We start from the raw sequence: 22,483 nt of genomic DNA, 5'->3' as shown, positions 1-22,483 counted from the left end.
AATGTTTAAATGGGGTTGTTTGCATCGCCGTGTGCGCTTGTCTGCGTGCTTGCTTGCGTGAACTAACCAATTTGTATTGGTCTCTGTTCATCCTTCTCTCGCCCGTGATCCAGTGCTGGAGCAAGTGCCGAAACAGTTTTCCTAGTGACTTCTATCATGCCAGAAGATCGTAGGGTCTAGTTTTTGCAAGGCTTTATTTCAGCTACTGACTTCAGTTCTCAGTAAACGAAACAGGATGGCACTTTGCCTGCCTGTGAGCCTCAGTATCATCTGAGGGGTGAATGTTAGTGCAATCTGCCGTGATGCTTTTTATGTGCTCCCCCCGTTCAGGTGCAAATGAGAAGTAAAATTACTCTTACGTTTCTAAAGAAATATGATGGGAGGCATTTGCTTGTTAAATTTCCTTCACTCCTGGAAGATGGGAATTTCACATTTGTAAAAGCAGTGCCTGGACTTCAGGGAGGAGACTACGCTAAGCTGCATTTCCAAGCTTTCTATGAGCTGACAACTGTAGAGGAATTACTGATTGCTTAGAAGGAGTTGACAGCTTTGTGCCTTGCTGTCGTCCAGAGGTGAAAGTGGGGTGAGAAGGAAATTTGGCTTTTTTTTTTCTTTTTCTTTTTTTTTTATTTTTTTCAGTGGGAGGAGAGGAAGGATGAACTTTTCATTTGTGTGCACAGGGCATTCCTAGCAAGTTAACACCTTGTGCACATATCCATTCAGCTCCTAGCAAGGTCCAGCAGTGTTTCCTGCAGCTGATAACCATGAAGACTTTTTCCTTTAACCTTCCATGTTATGGTTTTAAATCTTGAGATGGGTGTGCAGTCAGAAAAATCCCTCATATACTTGTGTTGCATTGTGATATTTTGTTCATAGGAGGGTTTTAAAAGGAATTCAGTAAGGGAACTTTCAATGTGCTTTTGCAATCCTACTGTCTGAGTAGGGCAAATGCTTCAGTTACTGATGTCTTATGCTGATAAGAAAAGGTCGAATTTGTACACAAAGTGCACTTCAAAGGACATCATCCCTGTGAGAAGGGAAAATCTGTAACTCCTGTTCTCTGATCTACCTACTTATCAGAGAGGGCGCCTTACTCACGTACAGACGTGTTCTTTCAGCAGTGGTGGAGAAGCAGTTTTGTGTTTCCGTCTGAAGGATTTTTAACTATACTGCCACCTTGAAGACCTGCAATAAATAACAAGCTGGAAGGTGCTTTGGGCAGGGTTGTGAATGAAAATTACCATCTGTGAGCATCGAGAGGAAAACCTACGTTTCTTTTTCTGCCAATAAGTTTGCTAGCCTGTATTTTCAGGTAGCACTTGTTAGAGTCAGAGATTTTGTCCTGCAAAAGACAGGCAATTGTGAAAGCGAGATGTTTCCTTGATAGAGGAAGGATTTCCTGGGTGAAAGCAAGGTGGTTCTGTGACAATGCTTATTTGTGTGGGTACAGAAAGTGATGCTCCTCCTGCATGCTTATGTGCCAGTCTGGTGGAGTGGATTTTGTAGTCTTTTGCCTGTTATTACACTGTTATATGGAGCATGCGTCCCTGTCAAGAAAGCAATTAAAATTCTGGTTAGTGCCTGAGTTCCTTCTTACAGGTTGGGAACACCAGAGGACTTCAGACTGGGTTTAGAGATGCCTTGCTGAAAACAATATTTGCAGCGTTCTAACTCTGATGCTGTGGCATTGGGCCATGACTTCTGTCGCACTGGTAAAAATGACTTCATTGCCTCAGCGAGATAGCATCCATGTCTCTCTTCAGCAACCTGCTTTACATGTATTTTCTTTGTGCGTTAGGTTTAGAATTTGGAGCCTTGCTTTGAGGGAATTAAAAGAGTTCTTATAACTGCTATCAGGTTTTCTCGTTCCAAGTCAATTAGCTGCTTCCAGCTTCAAATCCATTTAGAAGGCTCCAAAGGAGTGCTCTTTGAAAATCCAGTAATAGCAGTTTCCAGTTAATATTGATAAAGGAGTGTGTCTCTGTGGGTAGCCTGATGTCATTGTGCTAGTCTGGTGAAAAGGAAAGCTTTTCTTTTGCGCTGCTTGTAAACAACTCGAATGGGAAGGTAGAGGTATTTCTCTTTAAGTATCTTTAACTGTATGGCTTGAAATGAAAATACAGCAATAATATTATTATCAGGGTTCTGGCGAAGTCCTGCTACCATTCAAAGCAGTGCTTCCGCCCTGCCCTTGAACTTTGAGTTGCTGCAGCATCTCATTTCTACTGACTTTGCTCAGGGTTATATGTTGTTTGTGGCAGGAATGCTTTTTATTGCTGTTGGACAGCATTGAAGACGGTTATGGCACCCAGTTACATGATAAAACCGCGTATGGCCAAAGTTAAAAACCAGGGAATGTAAAGATACCTAGTTGAATCTGTTCCACAGCCTCTCTTGGTTAGAGCTGTGCCATTGTCTCCCTAGACCTTCACGACTCGATATTGAATAGCAGCTTCGAGCAGTGGCCACAGTCTTTCAGGTCAGAGCTTGCATGGAAATGGAGCTCAAAGATGATATAACGTGGAATTAACCATTAATGTTAGCCTTGGAAATTAGTGCAAGGCATGCCTTATGATGAGTATACTTCCTGTGAAATAAAGTGCTCGGTACAGTGTCTAGTACCTGTTTACCTGGATATTCCGTTGCTTGGAAGTGCTCTTGCCTTCTGGGTCTGGGAGAAGCCCATCTAAATGCAGCCTGTGTATTGCATCGGGCGTTTCTTAACTCTGATGCCCTGCCGAGCCAGGAAAAGCACATGGTATCATCCGTCTTCTTGGTTTTCGTTAAGAGAAAAGAAAAGATAGAAATGTCTTTCAATTTAGTCTCCTGCAATTACTAGTTTTTCACATAACTTTTGAAGTTGCCGCAGGAACTACCAGTGGAGGGAATAGCCATTTGTGTGGGTTTTATGGGACTAGCAGAAACCTGAGAAATACAGCTCTCAGTTTTGTTTGGATTGGTATTGCAGATTTCTGTCCAAATTTATAGCTGTGTAAGTAAATGGAGAGTAAGGCTCGTAGCAGATGATGGTCAATCTGTGAACCACACTGCTGTGTGAGTATGACTGATCCTCCTGGGGTCATCGAAGGTGAGTGCCAACAACCCTATTTTCAACAGCATTTCTCACCAGAAGCGTCAGAAGAGGCAATCTGACTTCACCAATACCAGAATCCTTTTCATTTGGGGCTCAAATGAACTTTCAATATCAGAATTGCAGAAGTGTGGGCTGTTAGCAGAGCTAATCCTGCTTGAGAAATAAGAGGAAGACGGAAGGGGGAAATGTGTGTGTATATATATATATATAAGTATGAGAGAGGACCAGTTAAGGTTGTTGGTGGTAGTGTCTTCCAAGCCACAGCATTTCAACTCCTAGTTGTATTATACAACTGCACTTACAGGGAGACAGTTCGTACATCTATTTTGCTACTATATAATATATGCTGGCTAAATACTATGTATTTAACACAATTTGAAGTACGTTTTAGTTGTCCTTAAATAAGCCCTGATCCGTATGTCTCTCACCTTGAAGTGAGTCTTGAACGTTTGAACTCGATGATGGGAACTGTTCAAATGACTTTTTTCAGAGTGAGGTTTACTAAAACAGCTTTATTCCCCCATTAAACATAGGTTTAAAAAAATGCTTCATTTAATTCTAATGTTACCATGATAACTGAAAATACTTAAAGATATTCTGAAATTTAAAATGCTGTCTTAATGCTTTATACAGCATTTGTCTCCTAGTAAACAAATCCATACCTGCAAGGTACAGTCCACAGTGAATATTTCCTCTGGGTTTCAGAGGAGAAAGAGATGATCCATCCAGAAACTATGAAACAAATAGCATTTATTTATAAATCAGAGCAGGTTTGTCTGTGCTGCTGCTTTTTAGGCTTATTCAAGGACTGCTTTTTCAGCTTCTCAGTTACTATTTTCACTTCCATTAGCTACAGATTTCTTTGCCTTAGGATTTCTGGGGGTGGTTTTGAACTTTATTTTTTGATCAGTTTGAGTGTTCATACTGCTAAGCTGGGAACTTGGATGTTTTCATGATCTGCCTAGCTATGGACACAAATAACTGGGTGGCAAACTGTGCTCTGAATTATGAGGGCCACGGTGGGAATAACTCTTTCTGACCTGTGAAAGGTGACAGCTGCTCATCTGCCGAATTAATGAAACAGGCTGAAATTTTGTGTGGTTGTTCTCCAGCAGAGATGTAATTTTGTGTTATTTTTCAAAGCATCACAAAGAGCTGGTGTGACGCCAAAAATCCTAGTGGGTTTGCATGTGCAACAACTTTTTAAAATATATATATTAATTCACTTCAAGTTGACTCCTCTGGTTTATCTTATCTTTTTCTGCTATGATTTTCTGAACAAAACATGCAAATCTTTTTAAATTGAAGTCTATGTCTAAGTACAAGTTTAGTCAAAGAAGAGGAACGGAGTCTTGCATGTCAGATAATGACCTTTATTAAAATATTCATGTTTTGTCCATTTTGTATAGTAGGTGCAGAAACAGAACTTGCCTGTCATCGTATGTGGTGTGTGCAACTTTGAGATTAGAATACTTCCGCCTTAAGTTTCTTTATGCTTTTACTTTATTTTAATCACCTCTTGAAGTTTACTGATCTCAGTCTCTAGTCTCACCTCTTAACCTTGAACAAAAGGTTGCAGTTAACTGCTTTTATTGTACCTGTGACTATATAACGCTTCAGACACATCATCAACCTTTATCTGTAAGCATGGAGATTTTTCATCAAGGTTGCTAAATATAATAAGACTTTGTGTTTAGATTTGAAGTTGGGAAATAGTTACTCAATAGCTCAAGGAAAAGTAGCGTTTGAGCATATTAAACCTGCTTCATTGCACTAGAATTGAATGCAAGTATATGGGAGCTGTACATGTAAATCTTACTTAGGTCTCATAGTTGGCAAATTTTGTGCTAATGAAGTGAATTTTACCCAAATTGTTGTGAAATTTCAATAGTCTGATATCATTTCCACGTCTGACAGTTCCTGCTTTCAGCAGACAAACAGAACAGCTAAAGAACAGTAGCACTGTTAAATAGCCCAGCTTGTGTGTCTTTCAAGGCAGAAACAATAATAGCAATGAAGAAATAGATGGGTGCTTTGTTCTCTTCTGTCCCCAATGAAGCTTCGTTCCAAAGCCTTAATGGCACAACAATACAGCGTGTAGTGCCCTGTGAGTAGTTTCACATAAATCGTTTATCATCTCATGATCTATTAGGCCTGGGTTGTGAATAATAACTGAGTTTGAGAAGCAGTGTCCTGGGTGAAGGGTCAATGTGGTGGGCTGTGGAAGTGGTGCCGGATGCCCTTGTAATGCTGCTAATACACGTGCTTAAAACAGCGCTGAGCTGGATGGAGCTGTGGTCAGCGTCTGTATCGGTGCACAGAGAAGGTTTGGAAATCCAGAGCCTCAGAACAATGGCTCTGATTTTCATACCTTCCTTATGGTTCATGGTATGGATCATGGGATGTTGATTTCCGTGGGGCTGTTCCCTTAATCCCACTAAGCACTTCGCCACAGGTGACTTCTGCCCTTGGAGCAATTGAACTGATGGAACTTCAAGGCCAGCCTAAGTGCTTTGCTGGACTGAGGTCTGTGTAAACAGCTCCAGTGCTATGAGCGAGAGAAACGTGTAGTAAGATAGTGCAGTGAGTGAAGAGAACTGGCAGAACTGGGCCTGAAGGGTGAATGCCAACCTTCCCTTTATTCGGTATATGGACAAAGTCTGGATGCAACCATAAATTGCTTTTGAGGTAAGGTTGGAAATTGGTTGAAGATCTGTGCAAAGTATTCAGTGCATCCTTGACTGGGACTTTAACGGTGGTGGTAGAGTTTCTGTTTCAAGTTACAGAGTTCACCTGTAGTACTGTCAGATAGTATCACTAATTTTGCTGAGAAAACATCTTGAATAGACAGATGGTGTTAGCAGAGTATTAGGCTTAAATGGTTTCTGTTCCAGAGTGAGTTTATGTCTCCAGTGTGTTATTGACACATACGTCACCAAATGTGCTCAGAAGAAAAGATCATTCTTCCTAAAGAGCAAGTACATCTTCTGAAGGAATATGATAGATGCAAAGTTTTTCCTGTTGCTGTGTAAATGCTTCTTACTCAGGTGAAAATAGTATTGGCCTTTTTATGAACAGTATGTGATAGGTTTACTTATTGGATGGCTACCGTTGGGGTTTTAGAAGGAAAGGCAGCGTAGCTCCCACAACCTCTGCCTTCCCTGGCATAAAAGCTTTGAGGGTGCTTTCTGTGGCCTATTTTACACCCAACTGTGCCTAGAGAAGTGGATTTTGACATTGTGATAGGATGAATCTGAGTCCTGAATATGGTGTCATGTCAGACAAAAGAGGGTTTGGGTTAATGTAGTAGAGGAAAAGGTGAGCATGTGACTTTTCTGTGTTTTGAAATTGGAAAACACTTCCTTCGATTAACATCTTAATCTGCCTGACACTTTACTCTGTTGAACTTCCATAGCTTGTGTAACTGTAGAAGGACTTAAAGTTTTAACATTTAAATGGAAAATAGATCCATTCAGAAAGAGAGTGCTTTTAAAAATCGTGTTACATGGGTGAAGGAAGCGTCTGAAGTAAATTTAGCTAAGCCTTGAATGCAGAATGAAGGAAGGCTGAGTACTCAAGGAGATTCAGTAGGTTACTTGTGTCCCTCGGATACTTGACTGAAAATGCGGAGGTCCCCTCTTGTTCCTGTTGCGGTGAGAATGACTGTCCCAGAGGGCTGCAGGAGAAAGGACCAACCTGTGGTGCACCGAATTCTGTCTCTGGCAGTGTCACTCTTTTGCTTGGAGCTTGAGTCTACGAGTAGGTGTAAGCATGTGAAGGCCAACGGCGCAGCTTCCCTTGCTCAAAGCCTTGCTTTGCAGGTGGAGCATCCACGCACCGTGCCTACGCAGAGGCTGGCTCGCGGCGCCTGCTGCTGTGCCACAGTGTACTGGCTTGTACGTGTGTGTGGCCTTGCTGGTGGCATGAAGGAAAAGTTGGGTCTGCTGGGCTTTGTGGTAGGCCTCAAATTTTCCTTTGGAGAAGTGCTTGGAAGCTAAGACTGAGCGCCTGCTCGCGTGGAAGGAATGTCAGCAAGCCTGGGCTTGAGTGCAGGCTTGGGCCCGTGCTTCGCTGACAATGTAGGCAAGCCCAGGCACCCTTCCTTCACTTCTGTGGGCACTGAACTGCAACTGTGATGCTCTGGCTGCTCAGTTCCATGGGTTATCCCTGTTGGCAGTATAAATTAAAGGAGTGGGCATGTAACCATTTCATGTTATTACGGTGTAAATGTTTCACAGAAGCAATGAAATTGTTGCAAAAGAGAAACCTTCTTATTTTTAAAGTTTGATTTGGATCACCCATCTCTTCTCTTTGCCAAAAATGCACTGTATATTTTTTGTTGAAAGGGAATACGCCGCAAAACAACTCTGTGGAAATCCCAGCTGTGTCTTACAGTGTCAGAATTCTCTCTGGACAATGAGTAAAGGGAGATCATGTCTCCAGCTTTTACAATAATTACTCAAACGAAAGATCAAACTAGAGGAGCCCAGAGCCTGTGCAATTCGTTGAAGGTTAGGTACAGAACTTAATTTATAAAAAAGCACTGCAAAACCCTCTTATGGTCATCATGCTGAAAATCTGCTGGCAAGTAACGTGAAGGTCCTTTGAGCCTTCAGTGCAGAGAAAAGCAGGAGTGCATAAAGGCTTTGGTGAACTCTGCAAACTTCTGTAATTACTTTTCAACAAATAAAGCCATCTTTTTTAAACCTCTTTCTGCCTTTTTAATTCCAAATTATGAGTAAGACACCTTTGCATTAAGTATTCCTGGTATGGTGATGCCTTGGCTTGCAAACAACCTAGTATTTTTCTGGGGAGGCTTGCTTCGTAACTCGGGAAGGGTACCTAATCTTTTCCAGGAGGAGTTCAGTACTGTCCTGGATTTGACCTGTAATTTGAAATTCTCAGAATTGCGTATGTAGTCGTGAACTGTGGTATCAACCGAATTTCTCTGGCTTTGTTCCTCGACCAGTCATTCCACTCAGCAGGGCAATAAAAAATGCAAGATAATGGTGTAGATAACTGGAACTTAATATTATCATGGACTATTTTCCTTTTACCTTTAAACAGTCATATTGCAATTAGGTGCTGGGCATAAAGCAGTTCTTTGTTAACAGATGTCTCCATGAAATTTGTGACTACGTCAAGTTTTACAGGCTTGGTTCAGCAGTAGGTGGGTCTGCTCTGCATTTAAGAAAGTATTAGCAGCTGGTGGTTAAGGTGTGTGTGATTTGGCCAGAGTCACCAAGAAGTATCTTTTATCTCTTTTGCTTATTGAGGACCTTATCTCTGGAAGGACAAAAGGCAGCTTCGCATCCAAACTCTGTTGAAAATTATCTGGAGTTAGGAACAGCTGCACCCTCTTTTGATGTGAGGATTTCTAGTTAAAGATGACCAGTGAGGTTTGCAGGTGTATGAGACTTGTGCAAGTATAGTACGCAGGACTGCAGGTAGAATGTTTTAGGCCTGTCTGGGAAGTTTGTGCATAGGGACTAAGAATCCTGTTATGTTACTGGAGTCAGAAAGAGTATCAGCCACTGATATGTAGAGAGAGGAACTCACTCTAGTGACAGACCTGCTTGAGAGGCTGTGAAAGTGCTACAAGAGCCTGTGTAATGTGGATAGCCTTCCTTTCGCCCAGAAAGATGCAAATGGTCTTAACTTTTGTTGCTCTCTTCACAGGAAAAAAAAATATTTTTTTCAAAGGCCATTCCTAGAGTGGATGAAGATGTATGAAAGAAATAGCTGTGGTAGAGTCACATTTTCTCTGCTCTTCCAGAAGTCCCCTTGCCCTTCTTAGACAAGCCTGTTAGGCACTGCACTAGTTTCTGGGTTACTGTGGAGGACCCGGGACCTCCTGCAACAGTGCTGCTTGTCAGCATCACTGCTGCTACCGGTTTCTTTCCACAAGTGGCTCTTCATGGCAATGATCACTAGAATGGAGTTCATAAGAAGTAGCCATGAATGCTTTCTGGCAAGGAACTAGTTTTCAGCTCTGGGTTATTGTTTCATTCTCTGTCTTGTTTTAAGCTGACATGAGTAAGTCTATTTTGGGCTGCCCTTAAATGGATGTCATCTAGAGGACAGTCTTGTTAAAACTTGGATGTTGCCTGCTCAGCAGTTCAGTTATGTGCTCTTGGCTGTGGTTGGAGGATACAGTAAATCCAGCTTTAGGGCACTTAGAACCAAATGAAGAATATTACTCTCCCATGAAGCAAAACGTCAATCCAGCAGCAAACTCATTTTGCTGGTAAAGTGAGTTTACCATTTTAAATGGGTTGACTTTATGCAGGATCATGTGTTGTCTGCCTATACCACTCTACTTTTATGCTGTGTCATGTTCCTCCTGTTCTGGTGGCAAAAAAAATCCCCTATCGCTTTGTTTGCTGACTAATACAGCAGAAATGCAGTCATGTGCCCCTGCGTGGTCGGGGCAAACTCACTTCTGGCTGATTGATAGTCTGCAGGTCCAAGATTAAAGATTATGGGCTTGGTATGTTCTTGACCAGCACCACACTTGAAAGTCAAGGTAGCAGGTCACTATGGCGTATCACTCTTCATCACTCTATCAGCTAAGCACGCAGGAGGGCAAGGAGCGTTGTGTTAACGTCAGTGGCTTGCTCACTCTTGTCCCCTGCTGGGAATTTGGTTGAGAAGCGTACAAAATCTCTGCTTGCTTTCTTTGCAGGAGCAGTCAAGGGAGTGAATATGTGGATGAGCTCTTCTGTGAGGCTAGTGGTCATGGCAGTGAGGTTCCTCCAGACTGTGTTTTATCCTAACTGTTGGTGCTCCGTGACAGATATTTTTTATAATCACACTGGAAAAACCATGCATATACATGCCCCTCTGATATCACCATATAAAATGTTGAGCAACAGAAAGGTTTCCCTGCCTGTGGGTGCAAGTCTGGTTAGCGATAGCTGGGGATCAACCATACTTGATTCTGTCTGATCCTACCTCCTAGAAACACACTGGAACAGTCACAACTCTGCTGTGGTGATGCAGAATGGATTGTCACTTGCAGTCACATTTCCCATGAATGATTCTTGTGGGTGTCGTTCATAAAGGACCTGCATCCTTTGGGTGCTGGGGCTTATGCTGGCATAATCAGTATTTTGTTAAATAATTGGCGCAGTTAAGAGACAGAATGGCTCCTCGGGTTCATGATGCTGTGGGCTGTGATTTGTTTTTTTTTTTTCTGTTGTTCTGACAGGAGCTTAAATTGGTGGAAGTGAGGAAATTCTTCTTTATTTCAGTTGCTTCCCAAACAGCTCTGAAATGACTTGCTTTTGCTTTGCTCTTCTCTCTGGCAATGTTTCTTCAGCAAATTTGTACAGTGTCTTGTTTTATTTTACTATTCTCTTGCAGGTGGTGGAGGCAAAAAAGGGCATTTAGCTTGAAATTTGGCTGTTTGCATTTCTAGCTATTAGGTCTGCATCAATTTTGATTGACTGTTATTAAATTAGCATCTTTATGCATGCACTGGGAATGATGCGAGTGTCCTTCTTCAGAAGAGATTTAATCTCCCTTGGGGAGCAGTCTCTATAAAATGTGGACAAGTAGTTGTCGCCAGGTGAAGGTGAGGTTGGCTTTTAGTACTTTGGTCACTGAACCCCCTGGTTTTCGTTGCTCGTCTAATACTTTTGGAGAAGTTTTCTTTCCTCTGTCTGGGTTGTGCACACACTGATACTCAGATCTGGTGACTCTGCCTTGTCTGTCTTATTCTTACATCTGTGTGCTCTGATCACAATCTTTTTGATGCGATCTCAAATGTTATCACATCCTGCAGTGTTGAGTAACTGTTGTCTAATTTGTAGAAATGACTTATTCTTCCAGAGACTTGCATCTAGTCACCAGTTCCAGGTTGCAGAGGTCCGTTTCCCCCCATCGTTGCAGGAGGATTTCAGTGATGAGCAGTTCAAGAAGTTCCTGCCCATGGCATATGGTTCTGTGCTGCTCAGTTGTGCCACATGGCGTGCGTGTAAGGTTGACTATTGAAGCAGATTACTGAAATCATTCCTGTTAAAAATATCCTTTATGCTGGATTATATTTTTGAGACCAGCATATCATGAAACCTCCTATTGCTTCGGCGTGCCGAGTATTGGATCAGAGATGCTGCAGCTGCACTTTGTGAAGTGCTGAATGCGCATTAGCTCCCTTGGCTGCTTTGGATGTGTCCAAAACATTTAATACAACCAGGCTTTCTGCCTGGTAGCGGCTGCCTCTGCCAGAGCAGTTTTGTGCTGGATCAGGTATTATCTGTCCTCCTCGTAGCAGAAAGCTGGTTTGTCTCAGACCTAGTATTAGTGTTGGGGCCCAAAGTTTTGTGATGCTTTTCTGCACCTCAGAGATGCTTGGGGAGGCGATGGGGAGGAAAGCGCGCAGCTCTAGGAGCTGTGCATTTGCGACTGTGAAACTTGAAGGAAAGGAAAAGCTCCAACCTGTAATTGCAGAAGTGAAATTAAGATATAAGCTGATTTCATGCATTTAGTGGGGTTCTTGCTATGGAGAGAAGACTTTCCTCCCAAATAGTCACATGGGAGGACCAGTGCAGGAGCTGCTTGCTGGGAAGCCGCGACTGAAAGCACTTGATTGTTTTCCCTGGAGAAAACCAGATCTGGGTTAATGGTGTCACTTGGTGTGCTGCTCCACCCCACATTGTACACACTGCCTGTTCTTTCGCTGAATGGGAAATGGACGTAAACCGAGGAACTCCCATTCCAGATAATGTTTTTCTTTCAAAAGGCAGTCTGGCAAGACCGAGAGACCTACTTTAATATCCCTGTCTATGGGTAGAAAACCCTGTATTAGATCCATGCTGTCCATACATTGATTTTGACACTCTGTGTAGGTATATTCAGCAGATGCTGGAAAGATTTCCCACAGTTGCTGTTTCCTTGTCTAGGTTTATATATCCATGTCTATTTATATATAGGTGTATACAGGTGCCCTGTTTTATTTGCGCTTTTAAAGTCTGCACTCAGTTTAAACTTCTTTGCTGAGCTGATGTAAAGTACATGCTTACGATGTTGCAGGCAGTTCTTAGTCCACCATACCTAGTCTTATGACATGATATACTTCTTTAAAAGAGCTCTTACATGAGGCTTGTACAAAGAGCAGCTACTCTATAAAACAGGGTTGGTTTTCAATAGATCCTGATTTGGTTGAAGAGCACATGAAAATGCTCTCATAAATCAGCCCACTGGAGCACTTTCGTGTAAGGGTTACTGAACCTCAAGTCATGTACTATGTTATGAACTTGTTGTACACACTGCCTAATCTTCTTTAAGTGGAGCAAACAAAAAATATGGGCATCCAATTAGGCATGCAAAACATAGTCAAATAAGAAGTTGCCTATAAGGCAAAAACCAGTAAGAAATCTATTGCAGGACATGGCATTGTCACAGTAATAAGTGGCAGAAAAAAACCAATCAGATCCTGCAGGCTGTCTTGAAGTAATTTTTATGTGAAATCTGCTGCAGCTTGTGGCTTTAAAAACTGACACCATTCTGTCTCCAGAGAAAACTTTTTTGTTTTATATTTCATGCTTCACAGAAAGTTAAGCAACAAAAGTGCCTGGTTTACATTAGCTTCACGCAGATACATTCATAATATTTGTAGTCAGAAATCACTGCTTCCTGTTGAAAGGGACATCCCATAAAACTCCTATGTAAGCACAGTCTTGAATTCCTCTCACAGTGTTTCATTACCCTCTCCTGGCTCCGGCTACGTTCAGTATAGCAGGTGTACGTGGAAGACAACAGGAACCAGCACCTCAGCTCCAAGAGGTTGCCCTGGTCAGCCGAAGGGAGTGCTTTACCTGAGGTGCTACCAGTTAAAAGGTATGGTTGGATGAAATATGGGCTTCTTGCTGGCTTCGTTTCAAGTTACCAATCCACGAGTCTCTTTAAGAGAAGGAAAGGAAAACAAACAGGCAGCTGACTTGTTTAGTTTTTGGAGTTGTGTCATTTTACGGTAAGCAATCTAAACATAATAAAACAATGGCTTCAGCTGCTGCACCTACCCTAGGATCCACTGCCAATCCTCCCCCCCACCCCATTGTATTTCCCTGTATTTTGATAACATTACTTTCTTGTCTGTGCAGAAGAAAGCTCTTCTCTCACTAACGTTATGAGAGTTCTTCATGAACACAAAAGAAAAAGATTCAATTTCGCTCACTCCTAATTATTATTATTTTTTTCTGGTAGTTATTTTTGTGATGTATCTAAATTGAAGAGTTTTCTGCAGCTGACAGATTTAAGTTGAAATCCAAATGATATAATTTATTTTGTCAAAGTAAATTTAGACAATTCTTACCCTGCTCTCATAGGCTTTACCTGTGAGTTGAGATAGACCTTTAGAATTCCTGATGTTTCAGTCATAAGGGTTTTTAAAAACAAGAACTGAGACTTCTATTTAGATCCTGTAATGGGACTTGGGTAGATTTAAATATGCTGAAGGATTTCAGCAAACAGGGGCCCAGCCATTGTTCCTCTTTAACATCCTAAGAAATCTTGCCTGTTTCAGAATTACCACAGAGCTTATTCCTTCTCAGAGTAAAAGCAGCAGAACTTCACTCTGGATATGAAAAACAAAACCAAAAGCAAAAACATGCAACCAAATAATAATAATAATAAAAAAGACACCCCAACAACAAAACAAAAGCTGTAGGAGTACAACTGATCAGAATAAAGCACCTGGAGAAATGCAGTTGTTTACTGACTTTGTTGACTTAAGAGTTTGGGATGATATCCCAATGAGATGATATCAATTAAAAATCATGACAGATTCTGTAATTTATAATTGCATTATTCTACAATAGTGTGTTCCAAATCACTCCTGTCTAAATATGTCAGGATTTATACTTAAAAAATAGGCTAATGATCTATTTTAAATCTCAGATTCAATCCCTGAAAACACCTCTAGAGAGTGAAATATTTCATGTAACAATGAGGGGACTTACTTGGGCATTTAAAAGAACAAACAAATAATACCTCCCCCACCCCAATTTTCAAAAATGTCTCATTAATACTAAAATCACTGAGTAATCTAAATAGCATGGCACAGGGATACTGAACAAATGGGCTGCATTTTCCTGGGTGGAATCCATGTAACTGAGAAATTTCTGATAAATAACTTGTATAGGGGTGCTGTATTCTACTTGATGCCGCGTGTTTGATCAGAGACACCCAGTAGCCTTGCTGGTGTTTTTTGCTAGGTCCTCACAACCAGCTGGCAGCACGGTGTAAGTGGACGGGGAAAATATTTAACAGAATGAACAGGCAGCAGTGTAAAGGTGAATGGCTGCTGCAGCACACACACCTGGAGCACTGCTGGGGAGGCAGCCTCTGAAGAACAAGTTTTTGGAGGGACGAAGAAGCACTGAGAGAATGTGCCTCATTAAATGATGTTCTCAAGAGTATCATTGGACTTCCAAGGAAGGACCTGGAGCAAAGGGAAGGGAAGGAGCATAACCTCAGTGATTTACATTGACTGTTGAGGAGCATTCTTACCCTGTGTTTGGTTCTCCTTTTTCCAAAGCCCCTTTAACAAGTGCACGTCGGTGTCAATAAATGAAAGGCTTATGTCACTGTAGTGATTGAGAGATGTTAGTGAGCAGCAGAGAACCTTTGAAAAGACAAGTAACTAGAATATGCAGTTGTAAGATGATAAAGTTGCAAAGCTGTCTTGCTCTTTGCTTCCTCCATCTTTCCCTCTAGCATGCACAAGTAACAAGCAAGCATGTCACCTGCATCGTGGTCCAATGCATGCAGCCAGTCATTGAAACGAGGAAACTGGTGGAAATACTGCAAGCAGTAAAGCACGGCCAAAACCAAATGAACAGTCTGTGCTCCTTTGAGGTTGTATGTTCCAGTCTTTTCCTACGTGTCCCACACTTTTAGAAAAAACGGGTGCTTTAGCACCTTCTATGTGTTCACAGATTTTAGTCTTGCAGCACCTGTAGTGCTGGTGTTTTTATCTCCTGATTACTCAGAGACTGGCAGTGCTCTGGAGAAGGGAAATGGTGTTCTCCATTCAGACAAGTCTGCTGGAGAGGGAGGAGATGAGATCAGTCCTTCTGCATCTGATGGCACTGTGCAAAGCAGTCACTTTGAGCATTTGTTCCCTGTTGGAACGTTCTTATTTTAAAAGAAGCTGGGTTTGAGTTTGGGTTTAAAACTACGTTAGTGCAAGTTAATTGTGCAGAAGGAGGAGGAGGCTTCTGTCCTCATGGTGAGTGCAACCTTTTGCTGAGAGAGCATGTAAATAAATGCTGGTTTCAAACTGACAAGGGGAAATGCATCCAAGATAAATATGGCAATCTGTTCTGTGAGTGCATCAACCAGACTGTGCTGAGTATAGTCAGAAGCTAATTTTTCTGTGCACTAGAGCACAAGTGCAGGTATTTGAGGAAAAAAACAAACAAACAAACAACAATGTAGCCCCTAAAGATGAATTGCTCGTATTAGGTCTGTTAACTCAAACATTTGCTTATGGGCTGTAGGGGAATCAATTGGGACCAAGTCTCCTTTGTGGTTTCCTGTTTACTTAACCACTGCCGTCACAGTAGCTGAATGCTTCACAGGTTGCAGAGAAGGTAAATAACATCTTAGTCTCCTCGGTCTCTTGATAGAAGAAGCTTGTTTAACTTTTTGATTCATTATCTTTGAGATAGGTGTAAGCATACACCCTCGGCATCCACCTTCAGCTGCTTGGTGAAGGCACCAGTTGGCACTGCCAGCAGGGAAGCTGTTGGCGGCTTTTCTCCACCTAGATCCAGGCCCTGCTCATCCTGTCTGTATGAGCCTCCAGGTCTGGTTGACACTGGTGTTGTTCAACCTGCTGCTGAAGGTTGACTGATGCTGTTCATCCAAAGTGGCAGGCCTGCCTCAGTTGGACTGAAGGCCAGCTTGGTTGTCATGAGCAGGCCTTTTAAACCTCATCATGAGCAGTGCAGAATGGTGCTGTGGCTGGATCTGTGGCTCTTTCTCATGAGCCACATCATGTTTCTCTCCAGGCACTCTGGTCGTGATTTCTAGTAGCAAAAGTGCAGCCTATGGGTATGTGCCTGTGACTCTCTCTGTCTGCTCCTAGCAACGCCGAGGAATCACAGAGCTAGAGGAGTGCTTTGTAGTGGCTCTTGGAGTGTCCAAACAGATCAAGCTGTCAATGGCAGGTGTCTCTTCTGCTGGGAGATACCGAGGCTCCTCATCTGAAACCTGTCTTCTTTTCGCTCCTGAGAGGAAAAAAGGGCTCTGTGATGGACAGAATCTTCCTTCTGTGTTTGGGAATTAAAAGGGGTGTGGGGATGGTTGTGTATGTGCAGACTTAAGTGTAATCCTTGCAGGACTGTGAGACCTGCCAAACAGCTTAGCAAGCAATGCCTGTTACTTTACTTGTTTTTGTCTTTTTTTTTTTCTTGCCCAGTGTCCCCATCCCCAGTACTCCGGCTTCATTGTACGGATGGCAATTTTCTGGGGAAAAAATCCTGACGGATAAATGATGGTAGGCTTTGAGAAGCTCCAGGAGCTGTTTGATTGTGTGTGCTCATGAAGATCTTATTTCATTTGCCTTGCCCACGAATGACCACAGCTTCCACACACCTGGGTGTGAGCTGTAGTGAGGAGCAGGAGCTGCAGTGCTGGGGAGGCACGTTTCCGTCAGCGGGGCTGCTCTGAGCCCCATCAGAGCCCTGCCATCAGGGCTTCTGGTTTGGCTGGCCAGCGCTGTGGCTGTGTGACCCGACGGTAACAAGCCTCTCTCCTCCCTGAAGCCCTTTACGCGCTCTGCACCCTGGCTTATTCCAAAAGGATTGCTCTTTAAATGTGACTTTCACATGGGTTATGTGTTTTGCTATCCGTTCCAGTCACAGAGCTGGCTCGGTTTTTCCTTTATGCAGTCCAGAGTTTGCTCTGGTTTCTTCCTGATTGCAAAACGTGTTTGAAACGGACTGGATCATAAAAACTTATCAGCAAGTAATAACTCTCATTTCTTACTCTCCAGCTTTGTTATGTATTATTCACTTGGGTGAGTTGTATCTCCAGACAACAGCTAGCATTGCCACATCAGCCGTGCTGCTTTCTTTCAGCCAAACGTGACATTTACTCTTCCCATGTCATAAATCGTGAAGTTATAAAAAGTGCGAGTGATGATGACAGCGGGAAGGTGCCGATGGTCTTTGTCCATACAGCTTGTTCAAGCTCGCAGGAGCTTGGCTTGGTCCCTGCTGCTGTGCGAAGGCTGCGTGGCCAAAAGGTGGCAGCACTCCATCTGCTTAGCTCGTCGGCGTTTGGGGGAGAAAAGAGGTATTTCTGCAGGTCGCTGGTGCAGAAGGCTCTGCTGTCCCATTGTAGGCTCTCGTGTTGGTAAGAGAGGACCCTTCTGCACCCTGACCATTTCCATGTGCTGTAAGGAAGTTTTCATAGGCTTCCAAATGCAGGTTTTTGTGCAGAAACAAACTTTAATCAGATCATCTGTAGGTTGTGGTTTGTTTTTTTGCCTTATTTTTGTTTGTTTAGAGACTGCTTCTAGTGCTGTAAACTCAGCAGAGACTTCTATTAGGTACACCTAAAACATGAGAAGCAGTGGAAAGAGCACAAAGTAGAGTCATGGCGTTATTTTTCCTCGCAAGTCTAGTGGCTTTCACATAACGATCTCAAAATAAACCTGGAGCCTTGCTACATCTATGCAAATAAGGCCTGAGTTATCTCATCTCAGTAATGGCTGGGGACAATAAAGCTAAGGTTACTTGCTACCTTACACCGCTTTGAAGATGTTGCAAGTGTTTGGTGCTATAACAAGGGGACCTGCAGGAAAGATTTATAATGTGATGACAAAAACAGAGGCTGCAAGATAAGCATAGCCAAGGGGAAGGAATCGAGGAGTTTTGTGGTAGGTTAAAAGAAAACACTAAACTTAAGTAATTTGGTCTTGAGCCACAGTTGTTTCCTTTGGAAGCCAAATCAGGTTTGCTCTTAACATGGAGCGTTCGAGAAGTTTTCACCTCAAAAGTGGTCCCGGATCACACACATATGAGAGGCAATCTTATGTGCTCGTTTCTTAGGGAGTGCTCTGCTCATTGTGGAATAGCTGGCAAATAGGCTTTTCATCTTCTTTTCTGCTCTATGCTACTTAATTCCCTTCACTTTTGCCCATCTATACTGACCTCTCTCTAGATCCCAAATTCTGGAACTCTTTTGGGGTATTAAATTGGTCTTGTTCGTTCTTCTTTGTCTGGCAGGCTGTTTCTGGGAGCTGTAGTTGAGAGTGACCTGCAGTTTTAGGTGTGAATTGCATGCTGTGTTGGGTTGGCTATGTGAGACCTTTGTCTAAATCCTATTGATGTACAGTGTCGTTTCAAGAAACGTTGGATATTGATCTAATTATGTACCCAGAGAGGCCAATTACTTGAGCAGCTTGTATTTCTTTTTACTGAAGCATATTGTGTTGGAGTGCGTGACTTGCTCAGATCTAGGCCCTGAAAATAGAAAGCCATTATTTTTAATTATTTTGGGGGTTTGTTTCCAAAGCACTGTCATAACAATAATGAGGATGTCAGACTAGATAAAAAAGTGTCTAGGTGTCCCGTCCTTTTACCTTACTCAAAGGAGCTAGTAAGCCGAGCTTCAAAGTAAGGCACATTTCTGTTCAGAGGCCCTAAAAACATTTCTGCCCTTTCTCACTTGTATCCCTTTCTCTTCCTTGGGGTAGTGAAAATGCCATTTCTTGCTGCAGTGCTGCACTGCTAGGACTCTGCCACTGAAGATTTTCTGCTCTTTCCTGTAACATATTTTTTTTTTTCCTGCAACTCTCATTTAATGTTATTTGAAAAAGTCCAAGGGGTTGGTTGAAATATTCCCCCTGTGCGTGTTCATAAAGAATGGTTCTTGCTAGGTTTTGGCCTGAAGAAATCCCGCAGTAATCTGAGAAGGGCAGAAAAGACCAAGTCAAGGGAGGTGGTGCTTCGGGGTCTAATCACTAAACTCCTGCGGATTAGAGTCGGGGCGCCGCGCCAAGGCGGCCCAGGCTCTATTCCTGGCCCTTTAAACCCCCTAGCTCCTTCGGATCTGCCCTGGGCACGTTTCAGGGAAAGCATCGGGCTTGTGATGTGTTGTCAGCAGTTTTTGAGCCCTTTGCAAGCTAGGAAGTGCGGCCCTTAAATGTGATGAACTGCCCCAGGGGAAGAGAGGTGCTGGCAGTGGGGGACAGGGTTTTGGCAGGGGTGGGGATGGCATTGGGGGCTTCACAGGGCACCAGCAGGACCCCATCTGCCTGCCATTTGAGCTGATCTGAGCAGACATTTTAGTAGCACCTGGTGAATCCTCGGCACTGTGCACTAGAATTTGCTCCTCTCCTCCCTTTGCCCTCTTCTCCCTCTCTCCCAATGCGATGTGACTGTTCATTTGCAGCTGCTGTGCACTTGGACCGATGCTGCCAAAGTTGGAGCGGAGAAACCAAGCTGGAAACGGGCGTTTGGGCTGGGGCTGTGGGATGTGCAGGTATGGTTGCACGCATACACGCGTGCTGAACGGCCTGGGTGTGTTGGTGCACAGGGAGCGGAGGTGAATGCCAGCACGCTGGGAGTGAAACGAAGAACTTTGTGGAGTAATAAAGCGCGTGCGGTTTGTGTTTGGTCTGGAAACCCAGCCCTATCTGTTCCAGATGTTTTCAGTTGTGTTTATAGCAAGTAGCTACTGTGCTACTCTGGGAAAAAAACGTAATTGGGGTGTGCCTACACAACCGTTGCATGCAGGCAAGAGCGGCATTAACAGCGTTGAATAATGTAATGGAGAACTTGAGCTTTCAGGAAGGCTTCTGTGTGTGCGTACCTGTGTGCTGGCTTGGTGTGTTTTGTTGGGAAGAAGCATGTCCTACCCCTCCACGCAGGGCAGCAGCTGCTTGTGAAATGGTGCCTTTCTCAAGTCAGAGAAATTTGCTCTTCCATTCTTCCAGCTCTCTTACATACAGTGCAGGAAGAAACAGCCAGCGAATGAGAGGTGGGCCTTGCTTCAAACTTCTGGGTTGGATCTGAACTTAGTCAGGAGCTGAGGCTCGTGTTCGTTTCTGGGTACGGTGCTGTAGTATTGCTGCCGTCTGGTAATCCAGATGAAACGTGTATTTCCATATGCATGGTCAGTGGTTTTCAGTCTGAGCTTTTTTGCTTCTTCCTTACCTGCAAAATATCTGGGAGTCATTCACGTGAGCTGAGCTGCAGGCTACGAGTCAAAGAGGAGGCCGATGGGCTGTGTTGGTCAAGGTGCTTGAGGTGGGGACAGGGTGTCACAGGTGGGAGAACTGCTGCCTGGGGACTGCTTTTAGAAAACGAGGGCTCTGCTGCTCTTGTGGCTGAACGCTTCTTTGTTCGGGTAGACATTGACATGCAGTTGCAAGGTAGATATCCTAGGATGTATTCATTGCTTCGTATTTACCTGTTTGGGTTTTATACTGTCCTGAATTTGAATGCGCCTCTGAAAATCTCTTTTAAGCATTTGCTGCTACTGTGCTTGAAGCATCTTGTGGAATCCTAAATGGAATATAGATGTGAAGAAGGTTGAAGCGTCTTTTTTTTTTTTTCTGTATGAGGCTTGTCCTTATTCCATCTACAGAATAAAAGGAAAAGGTATTGTTTTTCAGTTGTTACCCAAACATGCCAGTTTCTTACCTTTGGTAGGAAAAGAGGTTACAAACAGAGCCTGCAGTTCTATTGAGAATTATACTGCTATTAAGCTTACACAGCTCATTGTCTAGCAATGAGCAGCAAATATATGCTTAGCCTCCAAGCGATATATAAGTAGATTATTTAAAATAACTAGAAATGTTTTCTTTGTTATTTTGCCATTTTTATATTTGCCGGTCAAAAATGAGCTTGTGGATGAGCCCTTGGAAAGCATGCAGGGTCTTTATTTTGTGCATGAAATAGAGCAGGGCAAGTTCTGGGCAGTGCCAGAGGAGGACTTCATGGCGGAGGTGTAGAATTTGGAGTCTCCTCTGTACAGAGGAGCCGGTAAGAGGTAGAGAGAGAAAGGGAGGGGAAAGAAAGCAACTACTAAAATCAGTCCCCAGATGGATGAATGAATGGGTGGCACACATACATGACTGCTGTGATGGCCTGACTTACTGTAGCTTGGTCTCTGGATAATCCTCGTATGTCAGATTTCTGTAAGGCCAACATGTGACACAAAGCTTGCCTCTCGACAGACAAGTGTGCTTTGCTGGTATTAAGAGGCTGGCTGAAGCCGAGTCTCCCACTGTGCATGCGAACGCGTGTGTGTGTCTGTGTACAGTATGCGTGCTTGCTTGTATACGTGGCTCTGCAGCCAACATCTTTTAGAAGAACTTTAAAGGGAAACAGGAATTCCACAAACTCTTGGCTCTCGCATAGACAGTCCCAAACTTGCCTGTGTGTGTATGTCCTTGTTAGAAAAAAAGAAAAAAGGAGGAAAAAAAAGAAAGAAACAGGAAAAAGAAACAAGGGAAAAAAAAAACAACAACAAAGACTTCTAGCCGGGATTACCTTTCTCACACCTGTCAGCACTGATGTCCTCTCAAGGTTAGAATTCGAACGACGTGAGGCCAGCTTATACCAAACGCCATTTGAAAGGAGCTCTATGAAGGAAGAGCAGGCACTGGAAGGAGAACGGGAGTGCCCACAATAACATGAACAACAGCTTGCAAGTTAACCTGCCCAGGACCTGGGCTGTTTCAAATAGCTCGCTCCAGGAGAAGTCTGAGCATTCCTTTTTTCTTTTCTATTACTATAGGATGGAGGACGAGGCAGTACTGGATAGAGGGGCTTCCTTCCTTAAACATGTATGTGATGAAGAAGAAGTGGAAGGTAAGAGACTGTGGACTGCTGGGGAGAAAGGGTATCTTCACAGTTCGTATTTGTATATAAAATTGCCAGTCGGATAGCAGAGAAAAAGGGCACCTTTGTTTTGGCTGAGTAATTAATCCTAAAATTGACTGAAACACCGATAAGCTTAACCAGAGCGAAACTGACTTTTAAATTTAAAGACATTCTCTTTTTCAGTTCGAGAGTGAACGTTGTTGTGTGCTCCTGGCATGTTTCCACTTCCCGCAGAATCGCGTTCACTGTCTCTTGCACAATGGCTGTGAAACATTGGGGCTTTTTGTTTTTCTTTCCCGTATGAGCCTTCCAGCAACACTTGCATATCACCACTGCACCTTGGAGTGCTGGAATACGGTGGCAGGTGTCGCAGATGGCGAAGCAAACTGGAAAGACCGGCAGAATATGTAGCGAGTGTTGGGGGTGGGCATAAGGCAGCAAGTGGATGTTTTCCTGGGTTATTTTTTTAGCTTAGGAGGTAGAAAAATAAGGTTTTAGCCTTGGGAGAAGTAACTTTTTTAAGACAGCAAAAAGTTTCCTCGCT

At 43.2% G+C, this 22,483-nt stretch overlaps 1 protein-coding gene across 4 annotated transcripts in view; it reads left to right on the top strand.

Annotated features, from left to right (window-relative positions):
* The window catches only part of SLC4A4 (solute carrier family 4 member 4), a 231,176-nt gene that overhangs the window by 34,780 nt on the left and 173,913 nt on the right, over window positions 1-22,483 (top strand). For all 4 annotated transcript variants that reach the window (XM_080589204.1, XM_080589201.1, XM_080589202.1 and 1 more), the window contains exon 2: window positions 21,854-21,927. In XM_080589204.1, coding sequence (XP_080445330.1) covers window positions 21,854-21,927 — 74 coding nt within the window. The remainder of the gene's footprint in view (window positions 1-21,853; window positions 21,928-22,483) is intronic.

The sequence above is a fragment of the Anser brachyrhynchus genome, assembly GCF_964034855.1.
Source record: "Anser brachyrhynchus genome assembly, chromosome: 4".
NCBI classification, from domain to species: domain Eukaryota; kingdom Metazoa; phylum Chordata; class Aves; order Anseriformes; family Anatidae; genus Anser; species Anser brachyrhynchus.
This window is presented reverse-complemented; position numbering and strand designations above follow the sequence as displayed.